This window comes from Enoplosus armatus, chromosome 22 (assembly GCF_043641665.1).
Source record: "Enoplosus armatus isolate fEnoArm2 chromosome 22, fEnoArm2.hap1, whole genome shotgun sequence".
In the NCBI taxonomy this organism is placed as follows: domain Eukaryota; kingdom Metazoa; phylum Chordata; class Actinopteri; order Centrarchiformes; family Enoplosidae; genus Enoplosus; species Enoplosus armatus.
In genome coordinates this window covers 6,007,588-6,027,467 of record NC_092201.1, presented here as the reverse complement: position 1 = coordinate 6,027,467, position 19,880 = coordinate 6,007,588, and the positions used below count along the sequence as shown (strand labels likewise).

The 19,880-nt window shown below is 42.3% G+C and overlaps 1 protein-coding gene across 5 annotated transcripts in view; it reads right to left on the bottom strand.

Moving 5' to 3' along the window:
• Nucleotides 1-5,874: 5,874 nt before the first annotated feature.
• anks1b (ankyrin repeat and sterile alpha motif domain containing 1B) overlaps nt 5,875-19,880 on the bottom strand; it is a 195,557-nt gene continuing 181,551 nt past the window's right edge. For 3 of the 5 annotated variants that reach the window (XM_070928640.1, XM_070928641.1, XM_070928643.1), the window contains 6 exons: nt 17,745-17,821; nt 17,630-17,639; nt 15,918-16,001; nt 14,222-14,359; nt 13,948-14,124; nt 5,875-8,492 (listed from right to left, as the gene is read on the bottom strand). In XM_070928640.1, coding sequence (XP_070784741.1) covers nt 8,385-8,492; nt 13,948-14,124; nt 14,222-14,359; nt 15,918-16,001; nt 17,630-17,639; nt 17,745-17,821 — 594 coding nt within the window. In that variant the 3' untranslated portion in view covers nt 5,875-8,384. Of the gene's footprint in view, nt 8,499-13,947; nt 14,125-14,221; nt 14,360-15,917; nt 16,002-17,629; nt 17,640-17,744; nt 17,822-19,880 lie in introns of all 5 variants that reach the window. The other 2 variants (XM_070928639.1, XM_070928642.1) reach the window with 2 other exon arrangements.

Genomic DNA, 19,880 nt, shown 5'->3' with positions numbered 1-19,880 from the left:
ACAACCAACCTCGGGCCGCATTCCAACTCTATTTTGACCAGTTCTCCTTGGTTTGAACGCCGGCCAGGAGCGCTGCTTGTTATGTAAACCCTCAGGTAGCTGTACCCGAGGCAGAGGAGGACCGGGACAGTTTCTGGAGGTTGTTGGGTTGAAGTCAGGGTCCACAGTCGGGCTGGGTGATATGACAAAAAGATTTATTATAATGTTTTCATATTAATCTATCAATGTCCACTTTATTAGGTATACCTGTACAATATATTGCAATTCAATACAACAGCTCTGTCATCATTTCTACCTTTACAAAGTCTGTAATGTTCAGTTTCTGTTTGTTTGACATTATGGGAAATGAAATGTATCACTATTACTATATTAGAAACATCTCAATATAATGCAGCCCAGTACAACACCACTGACTATGACCTCAATGCTAAAACACATCATTTAATTAAAGCCTCTATGGCAGTGTCAACAAATTGGACATTGTGGGCATCATAAAAGTAGACTTTACCTTCACTTAATGAAAGTAATTGTTAGTTGCAGCTCTTGTCTTGTTCACCACAGGTCTGCGCTCGTCTCTTCCATCTTTCTATTAGGCCTCTGATACCAAAACAATAGCATGCGATGTATTTTGTCAACTCAACCAACCCTTCTGTGTCTACTTTCGAAAGTGTGCCGCCTGCTCTTAAGTGACTGGTTAGAATTTGTTTTGTTTCCGTGATGCGTCTGGTTGTCAAGCAATGTGACTTATCAACAGTGTTTATATATCGCCCAGCTCCAGAGCACCATGATGGATCCGGCCTCTCCCTCACTGCCCATTAAAAAACACAAACTGAGGCGGCGACACTGGGCGGGTGTGTTTGTGAATGTTTCTTTTGGAGGACAGTGCAGGATTGTTTTGTCCAAGTTGTTTCTTTGTAGCCTGCAGAGATAAAGTCTGCCAGAGTCCACCGCGAATGTGTATGCTCCGGTATATACGAGAGAGAGAGCCTTTTATTATTTGGCCAACCCTCCTCACTGTGTCCAGCTTTATCAGGTTGCACATCGCGAGCCAAGACCAGCAGGGTGTGTATCTGTGTGTGTGTGTGTTTGCTTACCTTTTGTTAAAGCCTTTTGCAGAGGCAGTTTATTCCTCTATCACCCACTTTCCAGCAAGTCAGTTCCATGTTGGACTATTTCAGTACATTATGATAATGTGAATGCTGTCGCACCGCATCAGCCAGTGCAGTCGTTTACCAAATGCAGCAAAAATGTAAAATAGTTTCTCAATGCAGATTCTATTTCTTGGGCCTCTATGTGTATATGAAGCATATAAATGTACACAGGATAAACAGCGAGGATCTGGATCCATCTACGCTGTCCCTATTGAGTGAATGCCATATATTACTGTGATTGTTACATGAGCAGTTTTCACATAGTCGTCTCATTTAGCCGGTAGCCGTGGGCAGTACACACCATCTGTAACTTTGGCCCTCTCCCACAGTCTGACACAGACGGTGAAACAAAGCACGTACTCTTCCTGTCTTACACTTCACTGCAGACAGCAGAAATCTAACATTAGTGTCTGTTAACAAACCGTCATCTTGCCTTGTCATTTTCTGCAGTCTTGTCCATGTGTTCCTGTCTGTCTTCCTCCATTCTTCTTTCCTCATTGTCCCTCTTTGTGCTCAGTTAAGTCCTGTGCCTCCATCTCAGCCAGCAGTAGAAATAAAAATCAAGCTGCTGGAGCTTTGGGAAGCCTAAATACAGCAGCCACTGCACCACTCTCCGCTCCTGGTCTAATCTTGCAGAAATAATGTCTTGAATCACCTCCCACTCTAGTCCCGCAGTGGTCTGCTGCTCTTTACAAACAATAAAATGTGTTTTGCCAGTTTTCAACAGAATGCACCAAATTGCAGATTGTCAGTAAATCTTCAGCAGAGCAAAACGTGCCGCAGCCCCGGCCCCCTTTTTCTCCTCCAATCTCAGGAAACGGCCCAGCGGTCGATTCTACCGGCTGCAGATTGTAACTGTAGATTGTGAACCTTTTCATTCAGCGGTTTATGGCTCATCATGACAAATGCTTGTTCAGCCTTCCAGAGGCTCACTGTAAATGTCAGTCCACTGGAGTTTAATAGACGCTGAACCGTAGGCGCTCATCCTTACTTCCACACGTATTTTATTTTTTTATTTTTTTTTACTCAGTTTTTATAAGGCTTGGTAAAAGTTTGTGATGGTGTGTAAAAGAACAACCGGTGGTGTTAATCTTGCAATAACACCAGTGTTGTAGACGAGAGTAAACTCTTTATACAGTATATATTTGTGGAACATATTGTAGTTAACTTTTAATCAAATCAAGCATTTAATCAAATCTCTTAAGGTTTAACTTTTAACATGTGCAGGTAACTCAAGTTATCAATAACTAAAACTTAAATATTCAGATTCTATTGGCAGAAACACTAAAGATGAATTAATATTCACAACCTGTAGCTGCGACCTGAATATGAGATGAGCAGCAGAGGATGTGAAATTGTCATTAAATATGTATGTGACACATTTAGGGCTGTAACTTTTTATTATTTTCATTATCAATCAATCTGCAGATTATATTCTCAATTATTGATAATTCGTTTGGTCTTTAATACATCAGAAAAAAAATCCCCTTCACAATTTCCTAGAGCTCAAGATGATTTTGTGTGAAGTGGGAGACCAGGAAAAGCTGCTAAAAGCTGCATCTTTGCTTGAAAACTGACTTGAAAGGTTCATTTACTATCAGTTGGTCGTGATGAACTACAAAAAAACATTTCACTTTAGCTGTTAAGGACGTAGCTTTTTTTAGCTACAGCTTTTATAAGCTGCTGCCGGTGATGTTTGTCATTTTAACTGGCGAAAGTAATGATCAACGCAGCCTAAAATGAGCCTGCAACTTACAATCACTTTTATTATCAATTCATCTGTTAATTTGTTTGTTTTTACTTGATTGTTTAGACTATTAAATGTCAGAAAATAGTGAAAAACGCCCGAGTTGTCAGAGCTCAAGGCGATCTCTCTTAAATTGCATTTTATGTCAGACTAACAGTCCAAACCTCAAAGATATGAAACAGAGAAAAGCAGCAAATAGTCACAATTGACGAGCTGGAACCAGCAAATGTTTGGCATCTGTCCTTGATAAATGAGGTTTTGCACATTGCTTTTTGCTCAAAAGAATCAGGAGACATTAACAGGTTCAATAAGATATTAATTGGCATTTGAGCTCAATATATCTGGAACCCAATCTTTCCTTTATAGCAGAGATCAGTGTACATCATCATCATCATCATCACACTACACAACAACATCACACCACTGTGGGAGAAAACTGACTGCATGTGATGCTACTGAAATTCTACATGTGCACAATTTGACATAAACAGCCCTCGTTTACCTGAAATAGACTTACCTTTGCCTCTTGCCACTGGAGATCATTTCAAAGTTTTAACAGTGAACAGTGTTGGGTTTTTTATTTTCTGGCTGCAGGTTCTGTCGGTCGGAGGGGCTCCAGCTCCCAAACCCAGCCAGCCTCCTCATGTTTGTTTGAGGAAATCCCTCATTGCTAAGCTGTAAAGGAAAGCGATGTGATGGAAGCTGCATCTAAGATAACATAAAGCACACTTGGCGTTCAGGGTGGTACTGTAGTTAGATAAATAACGTGCTTCTCATCAGGCGTCTGAAATTATGTGCAAAAAGATTAAATCTGGCCCAGGGTCTTAGCCACACTGTCACAACCTGTCTGCCTCCCATTCAGGGCTTGATCCAGGTCCAGGTGAAACATGCTTAATCGGCTGGAAAGTCAGTGTAATATAGACGCAGACGTTTTAGAAAACGTGTCTCTGCTTCTACAGTAGCTGAGTAGCAAAGTCCCTTCGGTCAATAAACGGCTGCTGTGATGGTTCGCTGCCTATTTATCGTGGCAGTGTCAATGTATGTGTGTGCTTTTCCAACATGACATAGAGGCTTATGGGTCAAACCGTGTGTGGGGGGATCCGGTCACCATGGAAACATGGTGACACGACAGCCTGGTTTATCATTACCACGAGTATCAAAGTGTCAGTCGGGTTGTGTGGAGGCCAGTGGAGGTAGTTGATTGGGTTGATGAGAAGGAAGCAAACCGCTGACCCGCTGCAGACCTCTCTGTCAGAGTCCATACACTCCTGAGCTGTCTAAGCTGTGATGTCTAGCAGTAGCAGTCTGTTACACTGGACTTGCTGTGTAGTCTTGAAGGGTTTTTATCATCTGACCATCACCATTAATCTGTTCTAAGCAGTTCTTTGCCAGTCCTCATCTATTTTATTGATATTGGACGAAACAGCTGGTTCCAACTGGTGACCAGACGACAGGAGAGCTACTTAAATATAAACTGTGATTCCAGTTGCGGCACGAATGTAAGCCGTTTTTCTGTGAAGAAGTCCAAGGTGCTGAGCCGAGCTTGGGTGTTGTTGTTGTTGTTGTTGTTGTTGTTGTTGGGTGCCTGATTTTACACCTTGCTGCTGTTCAGTCAGTTTTAACTTAGACCTTGTTTGTTGTGACCTTTCAGTGTGCAACCAGTGATGAACGGTGCCCAAACCCTTCTTGATCATCAGGTTTTCATCTGTCTGATGATTCACTGCAAGTGCGTTCTTTTGTGGTGTTCAAATGTCTCTGTGCTTGCCTGCTACCTGGCAGTCGTTGGAGATATGTAGAGTTACCCAAGGCTTGGTCACACAAGCATTATAACAGCAAAACTTTAGGTCAAAATTAATCAATTAATTGCAGTTTCTAAAGAAGAGTAAAAGTAAGCTTAAACAACCTTCCCTAAACAGAGTCGAAGTGGGTTGGGGAATTCTCAGCCACTGATAATACCATGTCAACATCTCAAAGGTTTCACAACAATTTACACTTCTGTTTGTGCGTCACTAATGACTTTCACAAGCTGAAGGTGTGACTCACTCCCATGAGTTCGATGTGAGGGCACTCCCCACATGGCAAAAACAACTTAAATGGAGGGAGAGTGAGATTGATATCCTACTGATCTACTAACCAGGCTGAATGCCAGCTATCCTTAATTATGAGAATTTATTCCAGCAAGAAATCCTTCATAGTCAAAACATAAAACTATTTAGTTCATCAATTAGTACACAAAACAATTCTTTATGTTAGATTCTTAATGATTTGAATTCTGCAGAAGATGATTGACCGTCTTGTCTCTGTTAAGGTGCTGAGCCTGGAGGAGTGAAGTCAGTGAAGTCACTGCCACCACAGCCTGGTGCTAGATCCAACATGAGGTGTGCTACACTCACATACACTACTGTATGTAAGGTTAGTTTGATATTAGATGGCTCGGATTGCGATCATTATTTTTCGGCTTGTCGTTGACGCTAAATTTTAGAGTTATCTGTTTAGGAGCGCACTTCAAATGCATGTTTCCCCAAGATCTGCGCTTTTGAGGAACTACTGAATAAAAAGTTAATTGCTGAGATTTAGCGACATCTCTTAAAAGAAAGTGAGAGGGGGCAAGAAAAACAAGCAATCACACAAGTTTAAGGCGAAATTATGAGCTGTGACAGTTTTCAGACGCACGTCCTGGTCCAACTTTGATCTACTGCACTTGTGTGCGCACCCAGTTTTTGTGATCAATAAGGGATTAGTGCTTCCAGTGGTTTAGATAATGTGGCTAAACTTTTGGATTGTTTACAACCTGTCTGATTATCCCAGATTTCTGCACTTTGGCAAACCATGTTATCATAACCGATAAACATGATGGCCAAGACAAGTTGTAATAAACTGTAATTATTTTTTCAGATTCCCTAAAAGATGGCAGTGCAACCTTTTATGTAGTGGTTGAGAAGAAATAACTCATGACAACGTCATCCCAAGGATAAATAATGGTTTTACAAGTCATATTTTATTCCATGTGCTTTACAAGGATATAAATAATGGCCAAAATTACAAAAATCAGTGTGCTGGAAGCCCAAGCCTATGTACATAAGTTGGTCAGCAGTGATGTCCCCAAATAATCCATTTCAGTTTTCACTCAAAATACAATCTCTATGATCTACCACTTTTTTCATTTCCAACCTTTATTTTGGTACCTTGTATCCAGTGCCACGTACTGCAAATCCTTTATTCTTTTCTCTTTTACATTACATGTATGAACAATGAGTTGGCAAAATATCTATGTACATTTTATAATTGGATAATGTCTCATCCAAATAATACAGTAATACTGCGTTTAAAATAGTACATCTGCTAGATAAGAGTAGAGCCCCATGAGAAATGACGGAGGATTCGACCTGACGAGAGTTAGCTAGCCACCTGCAACATTCACTCTTTGTGTACAATATGATCATCTAGTTTCAGATTTTTTTTTAAAGGATGGCCATCATTCTCAAGCCCAAGGTTTTCATCTCATCATATCATAGAAAAATAATGTAACATTAAGACAACAGTAGACAAGAATTGCACAAGAATAATCATAATCATCATGGTAATATAATACTCTCATATTAAACATTAAAATGTCGGGCAATACGAATAGAATACTTTTTTTTTAAACGCTAGATGCTGTTTTGTTCACATAGGTTCATCATCCGTTATGATGAGACACACCTGCATCTTGAGCGTGTTGCAGCTAGTCCAATCACATTTACACGCTTGTGCATATATCTCTGTATTATTTTCTGACTTTAAAGAAAATAAAAATAAACCAAAAGAGCCAGCCAGACGTCCTCAAACCCATGCCCATTCCAACACTGACACATGCCCAGTGGTGCCTTTAGTGAGCCCATTGTCTGTTACCAACAGATGCCCTGTAACCATACTCACAGTCTCCATGGAGACCCTGTGACCGCCAAAAAGCTCACAGGGCATGCCTCCCAGTTGGGCACATAAAACAGATCCTGCTGCAGTTGAGGCTGCTTTCAAATAAGTGTACATTCAGAGCAGAGCGTCGTCTGTCAAGATGCAGTCCTGTTAGTGTGTATAAGTGTCTGTCATATGTTTACTGTGTCAAGCGTCGTGTGCATGAAGGATGTTAAAATTTTGTAGTCAACCTTAAACACTGTGGAGTAGCATCCATGTTTGTAGTCCTTTGAAAAGTGAGCAAGAGGGTCCTTTGTAGTCCATTTTGCATTGTATGTGTGACAAGGTCCGTGTTTAGGGCTGGCTACATTCTTTGCATTCCACAGTAATAGACATGAGCGTCCGGCATTGCCCTGCAAATGAGATGACATCACTTATCGAGAGAGCCCTCACACCCCGCCTCTCCACCGGCCCCCCTGCTCAGCAAATCCAAAATGGCCACCATGCGTCTCACAAGCCACATGCTAAACCTTTTACATACAAGATAGTTTTTTTCCCCCAAATAAAATAAGGTTTACGGCCAGCAGGGAAAAATCCATGTGGTTAAAATCATTCTGAACATATACACACATGTGCTGAACAAGGTGCTATAAAAGCAAAAAAAAACAAAAAAAAACACCCACTTCTTCCTGTGTCACAGGTCAAGTTAAAAGTTGTTTGTCAAAGAAATTCACAAGTTTGTTAGTATTTTCAAAAAAATAATCTGATAGAAAGAATCAAAAAGTTGAAATACATTCTAGTAGCCTGCTGGATGAACCAGTTTGAGTCAAAGTCAGACTGTGCTACATCACCTCTCCTGTAATTCAGCTCTCCTCTTTGATTAAAAAATGTCTAAAAAGTCTGAACTTTCCTCCAGTTGTCATGTTTTGACAACAGCCCTCCTCATTGTCAGCTCCCACACTGGGCTCAACAGACAGCTAAAACACTGTCACAGCGCTAAGCAGTATTCTGGTTACAAATCTCATTCAAATTGTCAGGGGCAGTTGGACAAAGGGACTGAGATGTAGAGAAAAGCGAGGGATGGAGGCAGTCAGAGGAGAAAAAAGGAGGAGACGAAGCCAAACGGTTGCATCCATCAACAGGAAGAAAAAAGAAAAAAAAAACAAGAAGCAGGAAGCAGAACAACCGACTGGTTGACCGCTGACTAACTGACAAACAGGAAGTGGAAAAACGGAGCTGACCATTTCCCCTACAGGTGGAGACAGAGAAGTGCACCACAGCCCAGGGTTCAAAGGTCATGCGCCAGCCCTGCAGGCAGGAGGATGGGGCCCGGGCCAAAGAGGGGGAGAGCAGAAACAAAGAGAGAGGAAGAGACAAGGAGAAAGAAGAGAGAGACAGCGCAGCGCCAAACGTCATCATGCAGTGGACAGGCTCGGCTAACGGGGGCGGGGCGGGATGTTTTGTTTTTATTTTTCAGCCGGTGAGGTGACGCGGCGGCGTGCGTCGCTCGTGCCCAACTCCGGGGCGGGGCCCCAGTACAGGGCAACCTCTGAAAGGCACACACACACAGGAGTGGACAAGGCGGGTGTATGTTAGAAAATAGTGGTCTCGTACTTGGTGTTGACTCCTCTCTTGGCCTCCTGACCCGGCTCCACAATCCACGGGACGTTGGCGTGGCCCTTCTGGTCCATGGACGGCTGCTCCATCTGACACGGAAAGAGGAGGAAAAAGAAAGAGAGAGAAGTAGGAAAAACAGACAAATTATTTTCAAAGACCTTTTATATTCTCAATTTTGAAAATACTACACATTGTATTGATTTTGTACTTTAGGATGCAGGATGTTTTCAAACCAAACAATTCATCATGACACATTTTGAACAGCTGTTTCTGTTGAAAATCGGCATATTTCACACTGTAGGGGCAATTTTCTGAAGCAATTTCATGTTCATAAAGTCAGTGAAAACAAGAGTTAGACGGTAGAATGAATGAGATGTAGGATGTGCTGCTTACCAAGTAATGGAATGGAAAATAATAACTTAAATGTGAGGGGGAGATGAGATGCAAATTACAGATGAGAAAGCAGAACAGAGATCATGAACAAAAGGTCACAGCAAGACAAAAAATATATGTACATTTCTAAATGCAGGATCCTGTTGGTCCTGTAAGATTGCAGTTCCTGTACATCTTAGCAGTTTCGATTGTCAAAGAGCTGTGGACTCGGTCTGCTGTGAAGCTATTGTGGCTTCAAAGCTGAGAAACAAACCAAACAATCTACATTGCTTACAAAAATAACCCCACGGCAACCAATCAAGCAGCTGGGTTTTGTTGCTGAGGGTGTTTTTCCTCCAATCGATTGGTTTATTTTCAGATGATTTGCAGGGAGGGGAGACTTGACTGGGGGGGGGCTGCTGTTCTGACAGAAGACAACTAAATTTGTCCTTGTACTCTCTGTGTAATGCTAATAATATATGTGAACAAATAGATTAAATACATCTAAATATAGTGTTAATATTTTGCAAAAAGCATTAACGATCTACTTCTGGAGTAAACAGGGTTAATCTCAGAGTTGTGCAGGACATTAACAGAGCCATGTTTCTCATATCTTCTCTCAACACACTGCTACAGCAACAATACGGAAACTAACTCTAATATTAATCCAGCTGTCGCACAACCGCAGCAAGACCTTATAATCTTGTTATCGGGTTACGGGATTAAGGACAGCAGCACAACATGCTTAGTGAAGACCTCGTTCAGAGCATCACCAGGATCAGTCTCAAATTCATCAACCACACATGAAGCCACTGAATGAACTGAATGCCTGCCTTCAAAACAACTTTTATGTCAACACCCTCTTTTGATTTTCTGCAGAAGGGTCGGAACATAAGAACATGAAGTGAAGCTGCAGGGACATCCAGTGAGTGATTTGGCTCTGCAAGCCTTCAAAGGACAGCAACCTCACTTATCTGATGTACAACATGCCGTGCGCAATGGGAGTCTATTGCTTTTGATGACCCTTTAAAAATTCAACTGCCTTGTGTGCAGGATGAGGGAGAAAAAGTGCAGATCAGAGGGAAAAACTCTCCAAGTGTAGAAGCTCATTCCAAGCATTCAATGAAGATTTTCATGGACTCAAATGTTTTCATAAACGTTAAGCTAATTTCAAAGTAGTGGTTATTGCTTCGAACACTTTTTATTTATACATTTACCATCCAAAACGTGCATCTTTAAGGAGGCATTGTATCCCTATGCAGGGGTTGAATCGGTGGAGTGGGGCACATAAAAACCGGCTGAGGCACTAAAGTCCAGGTCTGCATTCGGCTCTGTATATGCTGTAAAGAAATTGCAAGTGTCACATCTGTTTTTTTAAGAATGATACTACTAACTGTTGATATGGAGATAGAGGTAGTAACTGAAGAATGAGACACGCAAACACTCACTGCAAAGAGAACACACACACACGGATGCAGAGTCAGTTGAATAAAAGCGACAGAATAAAATGGAAGCACTTACAGACGGCGCTTTCTCCTCGACTAAAAGAAAATCATGTGGAAATAAAGGATAAGAGAAGGAAAAGCGTGGAGGACCTGTGACTGAGCTTTGTGAGGAAGATGGAAGAGTCGAGGGGGAGGAAGAGGAGGGTGGAGAGGAGGCCGGTGAGGGGTGTAAATGTGGCCCAGTGACCAGCGGCTGGAGGGGGGCATGATGACCTACAGGGGCAGAGGTCATATACAGGTCAAAGTGGGCCCGCTCAGCAACACCAACAGCGAAAACAGCACAGCAGCAAGGCAAAACCACGGCGAAGACAGAGCAACTGCATGGCAACAGGGAAAGGCAACAACACTCCAAAACCAAAGCAAAACCATGGCAACAACATGGCAGCAAAGTCATCGCCCCGGCAACAGCGTGGGACAGCAGCATTACCGCAATACAGCAAAAACTAAAGCAAGAGTAGGCCATGTTACGCCACATTTATACAGCAACTCCTGCGTGGCAAAAACACTCCCAGCAAGATGAACACGGCACGGCAACTGTACAAAACCTCACTCTGCAAAAGCATCTTCACAAGACTCGTATTCAAATTAGTTTTTCTCCCAAAGTCATGAAAAATTCTGCAAATGAGGTGAGATAGCTTGTGGTTACACTTCAGTTGAGTTTGAGTTGAGAACGTGTAAATTCAAGGCTCCTGGACCACTAAGAAAATGAGCATGCTGCTTGGAAACAAGCTATTTTCACTTCACTGGGAGGCTTTTTCACTCCTTTTAAGAAACATAAGCGTGTAAAACTCAATCATACCAGTGTTAGGGTCACGAATTTCACTCCCATTTTGAAGCTACACTCAGATTACAGTAACATGCCGATGCCGATCAAAGACAGCGGAGTCATATCAGACACGCTCACACTCATGAGGGCAGGTTAAGTGGATGTTGAGGGAGATTTACAAGCAGATATGCTCACATAACACACACACGACATAAAAATGAAAACAGGAGGGTGTGGAGAAACAGATACTTTGTGGGCAGAGAAACAAAGCACCAGTATCTTAAAGAGCAGGGACTTGAGAGGTGCTGCAGGGTGGAGATTATGGCTGGCAGGTGGCAGGAATATTAAGTGAATCCTGCAGTATCTTTGCCCTGCTGCACACCACAAGCCATTAACTACACCACACACACACACACACACACACACACACACACACACACACATATATGAACACAGGAAGGAAAAAGGCAATTAATGGTTAATGTAACGGTCGCCGAGTCAGCAGATTGTGTGTACACATGCCATCGTCCATCATCTCTGTAGGCACAAGACCACACATACACACACACACACACACACACACACACACACACACACACACACACACACACACACACACACACACACACACACACGGACAGGAGGAGAGTGAACACACAAACACTGCATGTGCTCTTTTTCTGTCTTTTCTCTCACTCCGTCTTTCGTCACCGTCTCAACATCGCGCTCTAACTTTAGAAAGTGAGACCATTCCTCCGGAGCCACCGATTCTCCTCCATCACCATCTCTTTCTTCCATGACTCACAGTATGTAAATGGGCTTAAATTTGGTCTAAGCACACCGATATAGCAGCCTCCGTAACTCTATACCGGCCCCTTTAGACACACATGTGCTGCTGTGCCAGACGATGCGTGTCCGCGGAGGAGGGAAGAGCGTGCGGAGCGGGTTAGCGTGACTATTTTAAAGCTCTGTCGGGGGTTAATGGGAGGTTGACAGGTTTACAGATAGACTTTGTGACGCTGTGGTTGGAGGAGGCATGAAGAAAGGCCACACATGTTTGCACATATACACACACACACACACACAGAAATTCATCTAATATCACAAAGCTAGGGCTGGGTATCAAACAGCAAGACTTCATTGATTCCGACTGAGATTAGACAGTTGTTAAAGGGACCCTGTGGCGTTTTTGACCACTAGTAACAAGATAGAGCAGCGTTTGTTTGTATCCTAATCAACGACAGTTTCACACTCTTCCAGGGATTGTTAGTAGGTGGCAGTATGTCGCGATGAAGCGTAGCAATTTATCAACAAAGGCAGAGAATATGAAGACTGCAAGCTAGCAAAACATAGATGTAAACATAACTTTTATATGTTTATGAGAAAACTCCAGAGGGAACCTTTAAGTACTGTAGCTGGCATCAAATCTCTGGTCAGAATTTAACTTAAGCCAATTTTGGACTACTCTTTAGTTCTTGTACAGCTTCTTGTGTTTGGTCATTTAACATTTGAGAACTGTGCCGTCTTTTGTTAATTTTGAAGAAAAGCAAGAAAAAAAAGCTTTTATTTATTTCTGAAAGTAAGGTACTGAAAAAGTTCTGTATCGGCTCTACCTGAAAGAGAATTTTCCAAGTCAAGTTGCCAGTTTGGGCCGAACATTTGACTTTTCAAACGGGGGAGAGCAGAGTGTGTGGAAATACTGGATAAAAACATTGGTTTCGTCCCGGGCAAACATTTTAGCATTCTGGGCAGATGGTAGACATCTGTGAAATCATGAAAATTACACTAAAGATGCAACCTGCCGCTGAATAATTCTTCGGGCTAGGGATTTGCCGGTATCAAATTTCCATGCTATGATTAGTATGTCCAAAAATATCACAGTAAATGATCTCGATAATCACCAAACTTTCCAGATGTACTACTATTAGTGCTAAAATATAGTGAAATTGCTTCACACCCTAATCACTGTGGATTTTTATCAAACCCAACAAACTGAACGGTGAAGTGTTCAGCTTTGTATGACTGCTAATTAACTAAAAACACCATAAACAAAAACAGGTAGGTCTGTAGATTCTGTGCACCCTTCAGACACATCAGAGACCCCTGCACACTACCGCGTTTGTGATGTCAGTAATGTCAATAAATGAATTCTCCACGCAAGGCTGCAGTATGTAGGAGTCTACCACATGAGGATTCTTTATCTTCTTACACACACACACACACACACACACACACACAGTGAGGCGAGCCAAGTAAGCCTCCCATGAGCCCTATGCAAACAGGCCTCATCAATCAGCCCGGTGTGTAAGAGACTGCAGGGACAACAAGACCGAATGGACGCTTAACAGATCAAATATCCACCTACACCTCTGCCACACTGTCCGCTGGGCCAAGACTCTCTCTTGCACACACACACACACACACACACACACACACACACGCTCCAGGATAATCTCAGCAAACCAAACTGAGAGTTGAAAACAACATAATTGAGCAGGGACAAATCAGAGCAGAGAGATGGAAGTTGTGGACAGATTCCAGTGTAAATGGGACAGAGTTGATGGGATGTTGGTTAGATTTCATTAGAAGCGAATACATAACAGCTAACTCTTGAGTTCAGGAGTTGAAAGGTGATATCAGAAGTGAAAGTGAAAATCCATCTTAAAACACAAGTCCTCTTTTCTTCTTTTATCAACAATCCTGTATATTGATTTTGGAAAGAACACCTAAACCTCAGGTTTATCATGAAAAAGCTTTAAGATGTAGAAGATACAGTTCATGAAAAAGGCAAAGTTTCTTTTCGCCCAAATTCTTCAAATCCAGACCATCAAAACAACTTGAACTTCAGTTTAGGATGGATTTTCCCTTCACACAGTAGTGCGTCTGCGCGGCAGCGATGCTTACAGATTTGCGGATGTTGACTCGAGGTTTGGGGACAGGTTTGCTGGGCTTGCTGTCAAAGCTCTCAGGCAGTGTGGACGATCCGTGGCCGCTCTTCCTGGCCTGCAGGGCCAGCTGGTAGGCCACCTCGAAGGCCTGGCCGAGGGTCAGGATAATCTCATACGCCAAGTTCTGACAAAAGGATAAAGGCAAACAGGCGTGAGAATACAATGTGATATTAAAGGCACTTTGAATATGATATTATGAAAAAAACAGGGTCAGTACTGACCACATCAAAAGCAGTGAAGACGTGGCAATAGTGGTGACTGGACTTGAGGTCTTTGGTGATGTAGGCAAATGTAGACAGATCCTCTGGATCCTGAGCCGCACACGAGATGTTACGGATCTCATGTTCTGCTATGATGTTCTGCAGAGAGAGAAAGAGAAAAAGAAGGAGGCAGAAAGATAAAGAGGTGCAGAGAGAGATTGTTGATTATCTCCAGTGAGCCACTTCATGGAAAAACAAATCTGATTTATTATTCATCTCATTTCACACATCCCAAAACCATAATCACTATCGCGCAGTTTTTGGTTTGAGAGTTTTCTGGAGTCACTGAGTTGGAATTTGTCCTCTGGTAAAGTCACTGGAGAACACCCAGACTTTGTTTTGTGTTAATTAAAGCACATCTCAGTGCTGTGAATTACAGAACATCAAATCCCCCAAAGAAGGTTTTAGTGAAGGATAACATCAGGAACACATATTTCTTTATCTTACTGGACATGGATATCATATCGTTGTCTTTGATTCTATAAAAAGATTGATTGATTTTCCAATGTGAGTGAGAAATCCATTCCCTCTAGTTTGTTTTTTGCACACTTGGACATCGGATAAGCTGAGAAGAGAGAATAGAGGAGCTTTACTACTGTTGTCTTATCCTCTAATTGATTTATTACCCTCATTATTATTTCTTCCCTTGTCTCATTCTCTAAGCGGTAGATAATTTACAGTAGGATCTGAAGACTTAGGAGATGTAGATCTTGCAAACTGGTCGGCTGCTAAACATCAGGAACATACTGGGTCTCTTCTGAGAGTTATGATTGTCTGATGGCCACGTTAGAGGCAGCACCAGCACATTTTATCTCGTATCTGTGTTCTGTAACCCTGCGGAGCCAAGAGAGGAGAAAGGTATGTCTGACTAACATTAAACTGTGTTGGCAGACACAGACGGCACATGAGTCTGTGCAGAGCCGCCCGAGGAAGAGCACTACACTCTCGGACTATCTGCAGTGTCTGCTCATCTTCTGCTGTGTGTGTGTGTGTTATTGATTACAACAGAGGCTTAAATAAATACCTTTTCGCAAGCAAGCTGCTTATAATTATCCTAAAATTGTTTCTCACTGTGACACCTGCTGTCTTTCACATGTAAGCACAGGAATCAGTATCTGATAGGAATAATTGACTCCTTAGTGTGAAATTATTAGCCAGGTCTAAAACGCTCTAAACTGCCTTCACATAAAATTGGCACGGTGACGTAAACTCATTACACATTCACAAACACTTTTTCTTCTCCGTCTAAGTTGGACGAGCTGTCACACACTGGCCTTCACTCAAATGTCACTCTGGATGGAAAAGGAATGAAGTGATGATAAACTGTGTGAAATTATGTTTTTTCATAACATTAAAACCTCAAAAGTGTTTTATGAGATTTTTATACATCCCATTAAGGATTTAATGAACTGAGTAGGTTGTTATTGATTTGTCTTAACATCCATCTGTTCCATACTGATTATTGCCTGTTTGTGTTTTTCCCTCTTTAATACCTTATTGATTTTTACACCATATAGTTTTAAATTAGTCAGGCTGCAGCAGACGCTCTGCTGCGCTGGCCATTTCTGACACCTCTGAATGTCACTCACGTCCAAAAGCCTGACCTTTCATGCGTTATTTGCAGTAGGCGTCACGGGAAGTGAGGTGTGAGCGTTACCTTATTTGTGGCGTCTATGAACTTCACTCCTTTGTAGGACACGGAGAGTACGATGGTCGGCACTTTCTTCATCTGTTCTGTCGACTTCTTGGAGAGCCCAAAAGAGGAGAGAGGCAGCAATGACTTCTGAGGTATACTATTATTATTATTATTATTATTATTATTATTATTATTATTATTATTATACACACATAATAGCCATAAAAGTGTACTGGAATCAGTTGCAGTGTTGAACTTTAACACTCCACAGTTGAAAATTATAATTAGTCCCAGATTAATGAATTTCAGTTGGTAGAGATCTCCACTGAATTCAATAACCTTTCAGTTTTATTCCAGACTTAATCCATGTCTGGGAAGCTGTCCCCGCGTCTACAAGCATGTGAGAAAAACAATAAAAAGGTAAACAGAAGCTGAATAAACAAAGGAAGCATGAGGTAAATGAGCTAATCGAACGGCCTTTTGATGACTTCCTCCTTGATTACCAAAGTCAATTCAAATCACCTCCAAAGGTTAAGGGTTGTCAGGCGCCTCATAAAAAAACAACAGCTTCCGAATTACATTTCTAAACCCAATCGACTGCCGCACAGCAAATCCAATAAATCTATTAGCTTTTAAGCCACATTAGGTTCCTACTGCATATCTCTCCTCCTTCCTTTTAATTCAAATAAATCCACGTGAGATGAGTCCCCTTCCTGCTTTCTCTGTATCACTTCTTGTCTTTCATCGACTGTCATCTCCTCCTCTCAGTATCCATATTTCTAACACACTCCTCTCTCCCCCTTGTCGAATCTACCCGCCGCTATCCTTTCCATATCTGTTTCCTTTCTTTGTTCTTTCCCCCCTGCTCGCGGCGTGTTGCTGCTGCGGTTCGGCCTTGTCAGGATCAGGTAGTGCCGAAAAGCTGACAAAGGCAGCGCTGCCTGGCTCCGCTGGCAGATAACCAGCTAGAGGCTGTGAAGTTGGGATTTTAAACATCCACATCTCCACATCCTCCACAGCAGAAGGATGGAGGGACGCCTGAAAGGAGGGATGCTGGGAATAGGGGTGAGCGGGTAGAGAAGGGAGGAGGTAATAAAATCCAGAATGATATGATATGCGTCTCATTGCACTTAATTACGACCTTGGTGTGCAGCGAAGGTGTGTCAGACTGAGGAAGGAGAGAAGTAGTAGAAAGGAAGATGCGCTCTGATGTGGCAACAAAAATATAGAGACAGAAGAAAAGAGGAACAGAAAGCTTTGCTCATAAATATTAAAATTTATCTTCACACTGCAGCAGCTCAGGATGAGAGTGAGAGATATGAACTGAGGGCCAGAGGAGAGAGAGAGAGAGAGAGAGAGTCGGTGTTACAGTAAAAGATGGAGCGAGTGAACGAGCAGGAAGAAAAGACATGATAGCTGGAGACAGATAACAGCAGTGAGAAACAGGGGAGAGGAAGAAAGAGAGGGAGAGGCAGAACGACACAAAGTGAGAGGAAGAGATAAGGTGATTTGCGGTAAAAGAGGTATCGAGCCACCCAGGCAAGGATATTAAAAATAAATCCCTCAATACACTTAATCCATCATCATCATGATATTTTAAGTTTAAGTCCTCGTGTGAGTGTGAGGGCACTCAGTCTATGAGACTGTGTCCCAGATTTAAAAGGTCCAGTAAGGTTTTTAGGAGAAAACATTTATATGATAAAGCGAGTACAGCAACGTGCATTCATTTCCACTTCATTACAACTTGGGTCTTATTTTCAAAGCTTCTTTCAGACTTCTGTTCAGCAGCGATGTTAATAATGTTAGGTGGATCTTTTCTAGCAGTAGTAGAAGTAAAGTGTGTTAGGCTTTACCCTCATTTTGGCACAAGCGTCTTGTGTGGACTCCGTCCCTCTCAGCTCCTTCACCAGCATGGAGCCCAGGTACTGTGGAAAACACACACAAACATATGCTGGTTATGGCAGTATACAAAACTTTTCAAACATATTAACCTCCTAATCTTTGCCAGAGACTGCGGTGGGTCAGTCTTTACGAGCTCATGCTAGTGGACATCTTAAAGTTTGGTACACATTTAAGAAGCTTGAACCAGGAAATGTTTAGCACGATAAATGCAAACAGTGGTTTGTTGCAGTTTGTTGAAATAATAGGGCTTTCATTCAGCTGTGATTGTTAACTCACATTTAAACTAAAGCTTTGCCTACGTCCCCCTCTCAGATGAGACACAGTCCAGCAGCAGGGACAGACAGCCGCTGTCAACTCTGCTTGTGGTTCTGACGATGAAGATGACTGATGAACTAGTCAGAGCCATCCTCTCAAATGATGAAGAGACCATCCTGCTGCTGACTGCTGCCCTCAGTGATGCTGAGGAGGACACCGACGTCTCTACGAGCAGCTGCTCCTGTCCAGGTCCTGACTGGTGACAGCTGCTCTGCTGCTGCCACAGCTTCTAGCAGTGATCCTGCTTCATCTCTTGATTATGGTGAAACGGTCCGAGCCATCCTCGCAAATGATTGGCAAGAAATGCTGCAGCTGAATGCTGAACAACTTTTTGCTGAGGAGGACATCGCTGCCTTGACTGGCACCGCACCCGGGTCCAGGTCCTGACTAGTGATCGGATACCGTGGATCCACAATCACACCTCAGTCTATGAATGCACTGAACACTGATGTTGACAGCAGCTCTAATAATCCAGCACTACAGTCTATTCACAGATACAACGCTCCAACACCACCGGACTCATCAGTCTTGACTGACCACTTAACACAGAGGTACTTCCTAACCATCCAGCTCACCCGGGGCTTTAACAGTCAACAATGGAGCGGGAGCCTTCGTACATAATCTAACATAACATGAACACCAGCCTTCCCTCCAAAAAAAGATGAGGACAATGTTTTTTTAACTGTTTTTCAATATAGCTGAATTGTTTTTATTGCCCTTGAACTTTTGTTTTTATAGTCTTGATGAAATAAATAAACCGACATAAATGTAAAACATGTGTGTATCTATTAAATCTATAGTATTAACTATGGAGTGTACTTCTATGACAAATAAACTCCATTATTTCATATATTTTGAGTCATTTATGGATGCTGTGTTTACATTCAGCTGTACGAACATGGGGTTTGATTAATGCACACAGACACACACAGCAGTGATTACATCCACCTTGAGAGGCTCCTGGAGGGACATTAACGCCGGAGTCTGGCAGATCCTTGTCTCTGGACGCGACTTTGTGGTCAGACATTCTGCACACGTAGCATCTGATTTAATAAAGAAGCTACTAATGGCGACAGTGTTTTACAGGGACGATGTTTATGTCGACATTAGAGCACTTAATGGGTGTGACATTCACCACCTCGCAGGGCCCTTCCCGCTTATGGAAGAGGCCTTGTAACAAGGCTTTTAGTGGATTAGAGGAGAAATATTTACAGCTTCTCTTATCTCATGGGTTTGACTCCACAGTAATTAACTAAAAAAAATATTAAGTATAAATCCTGTGAGTATCTATGTCAGAGGATTTATCTGACATTTGATTAGCGATACATTTGATTATGGAGGCAAAACAACCTTTTGGGCAAATTGCTTTGCATGATGAGTTACTTCTTGTGTAGCACAGCCTGCGACTCTGTGTTGGGGGAGTTTGAGCTGGTCCTTGGCGGATCAGTAGGAGGTCATGTGGGCATGTTTATACTTTGTCTTGACTCACGCTAACAATCTTAAATCACTGTTATGGCAGGGTTGCTGGCACTTATCCTAGAAATTGCATTACAGTTGCACACAGGACCAGCTGCTGTCTTGTCTACCACGTCTCTGTGGCAGTAATTGTTGGCGTACGCAAACACACAAGTCTTTTATTAGTTCCAGATAAAATTCCAGAATATTTTTTAGACTCGACGTTGTTATAGAAGCTTTTAGATGAATATAAAAGAGCACACAGAGTTGAGATAACGTTGGCTGTTAATGATGCAGACTGTGGTAATGATG